Here is a 2,500-nt window from a genome sequence, read left to right on the forward strand (position 1 = left end):
AACCCTGGAGGTGCCCTACATAGGACACAAATCACACAGGCAGCTGAATGGGTCTGGGAAGAATTTGCGGCGGAGCAAGGAAGGCAACGGTGAATGCTGAATGGTTTGACTTGTCAGGGAAAGAAACAGCCACTGAAAGCCTGCAGTGCCCCCATTGGACGTGCCTGTGGCTCAGGCTGCCGTGAATGTGCTGTTGCTTTGACAGGATGTGGCCTTTTCAGCTGTCAGGGATATCCGAACAGCATCTAGTGCGGGCTGCTCTTGGGCTGTGTGTGTTGCTGTGCAAATACATGGCCACCTCCATGTCCATTACATGGGTGAATTGCAAAACCACCCCATCCAGCTCATAGCAACTGACATAGCATAATAAATATACAGTATATGTGGGACATTCATACACTCAGGTGAACTATATCAAAGTGTCTCTGTGTAATGTATAATACCCACACCACTGTATGCGCTTTACCCCCATAACAACACTACACCTAAGATGTATGGTTATACTAGAAACACCATTGTAAATTATAAATGCATAGGCATGCATTAGTGATGGACTACTAGCCTGGAGTGATAGTGTAAAGTGTGCTTTGTTATAGCTTTGTACTTGGAGTGAATCATTAATACTAATATAACACACACACACATGTACAAATGAGGTATAAACTGTTCCTTACTGTTGTGCTAATGGCTCTCCATATGGCTCTATATTTGAAAACACTGTGGTGCCCATGGCTTTCACCAAAGAGCTCCCACATATTTTACACAATGTGTGTGTTTGCCACACTCAAAAGATCTGTCTTTAACCCCCATAGCGCAGAGGCTATACTATAACCTTACTGTCATCAAAATTCTAATGGTCTTAATATGTTACTTAAGGCTCTTGGTACTGTCATAAGGCGTGAAAGTCCCACCCCCTTAGTTCCGAATTCACGGGATCTTAGCTGACCATCTAACAGCATGGTAGCGAGTAAATATCTTCTGATTCCAGTCATTATATGCGCTGGGCTACAAATATGCTGTTTAAGGAGCTACATTTAGATTATTCATGCAGAATCAATATTTTGTTCCGAGGCCGTTTGCATGAAAAATGTAGCCTGGCCGCGCCAAAAACCCCTACAGCAAAGCAAATTCATTTTGCGGCCACTAGGGGCGTCTAGATTTCTAGGCTATGAAAAATGTGTAAAAAACACACCCTTCTAAATCATTTGGTGTTTGGTACGAAAAATTATACAAAAATATCAGAACCAACATATGTGAAGCCTGTGGCACAATTCAAAGGAGATCGAAATATAATTTTAATACTGCCATAATGCCATTGGATTGCATGCTAAAATTTTCCGCTAAAAACGCAGGATGTGACGTCACTTTCAAGCCCTATAGCATTGTTGTTATGATGTAGTTGAGTATTTTCAGCAAATAGGCTAGTGAATAGGCCCGCCGGCGACCCCATCTGCAGTAAGAGGCTACACATGCTCAAGTCAAAGCTGCTGGTGGTCAAGGTGAGTCCGTCCTTTCCGGTCTCTGGAGGAGGGCTAGTGTGGAGATCAGGAAAACAGACTACCTGTAGTGTGGTGGACTGCATAGGGGCCTCAAGAGGGCTCAGATACTCACCGCTGCCTGTGGAGAGCACCAGCAACACAGCCAACCCAGCCAGGGGGAGGACACTCATCCTGGCTCTGCAAAGAGAGGAAAAAGGGGTGGTTGAGAGAGGCAGTGAGTAGGCCTACAACAGTAACTGTGAGACATGGAGAGTGAGAGGAACTCAGCAGCTATATGTAAGACAAAGTGAGAGGGGAAGAATCAGACAAGGACAGTCAGGGGCATTAGGTATGCTGAGTGAAAGCGAAAGCCCAACTGGGAAACTCCAACTCCCATTGTCATTGTGACACAGCACACAAGTGCACACTGCACACAACGAAATTGCCTCACCCATGCACCCATTATTGCCTCACCCATGCAAGGGGGCAGCCCCCATAGGTACATAGGGAATAGTGATTAGAATTTATCAGACTTGATTCAATTAATGGTGATATTGCTTTTTGGTGCAAAGGCATTAGTCTTGAAAAAACACCACATTAGAATGACAGGAACTCAAATTGTTACCTCAAATTCAACATCCCTCACTCAGCTGATATCCTTTCCTAGAACTCTGGTCTTAGAGCATAAAGAAAGGCCATCACATTATACATGTTTATGGCTATACTTTTTTGTAATTTCTCTTATCTTTTCACAGTGTTGATCCTGTGAGCCTTTGGTAAACTGTGACATCCTTCCACACCAGAGAAAGTGACCACATCATTGTAAAATGTTAACACACCTAGCTCCATGGTCTCTTAGAACACAAACTTCAAAGTGTTCCTGTTCATTCTCCAAATTTGTTTAAATTCTGTAGAGCACAAGACTTCTTCTACCTTGTTATGAATTCATTTCTCATGCCTGAGAGCCTGTCAGCTTTTCATTAGCGGCATAAGGACCTCACAAGGGCACGGGCGAGAGATTG

The 2,500-nt window shown here is 43.9% G+C and overlaps 1 protein-coding gene across 1 annotated transcript in view; it reads right to left on the bottom strand.

Annotated features, from left to right (window-relative positions):
* Positions 1 to 2,500, bottom strand: part of ncana (neurocan a) — a 75,648-nt gene that overhangs the window by 49,397 nt on the left and 23,751 nt on the right. The window contains exon 2 of the mRNA XM_063219494.1: positions 1,612 to 1,676. Coding sequence (XP_063075564.1) covers positions 1,612 to 1,669 — 58 coding nt within the window. The 5' untranslated portion in view covers positions 1,670 to 1,676. The remainder of the gene's footprint in view (positions 1 to 1,611; positions 1,677 to 2,500) is intronic.

The sequence above is a fragment of the Engraulis encrasicolus genome, chromosome 16, assembly GCF_034702125.1.
Source record: "Engraulis encrasicolus isolate BLACKSEA-1 chromosome 16, IST_EnEncr_1.0, whole genome shotgun sequence".
Classification (NCBI taxonomy): Eukaryota; Metazoa; Chordata; class Actinopteri; order Clupeiformes; family Engraulidae; genus Engraulis; species Engraulis encrasicolus.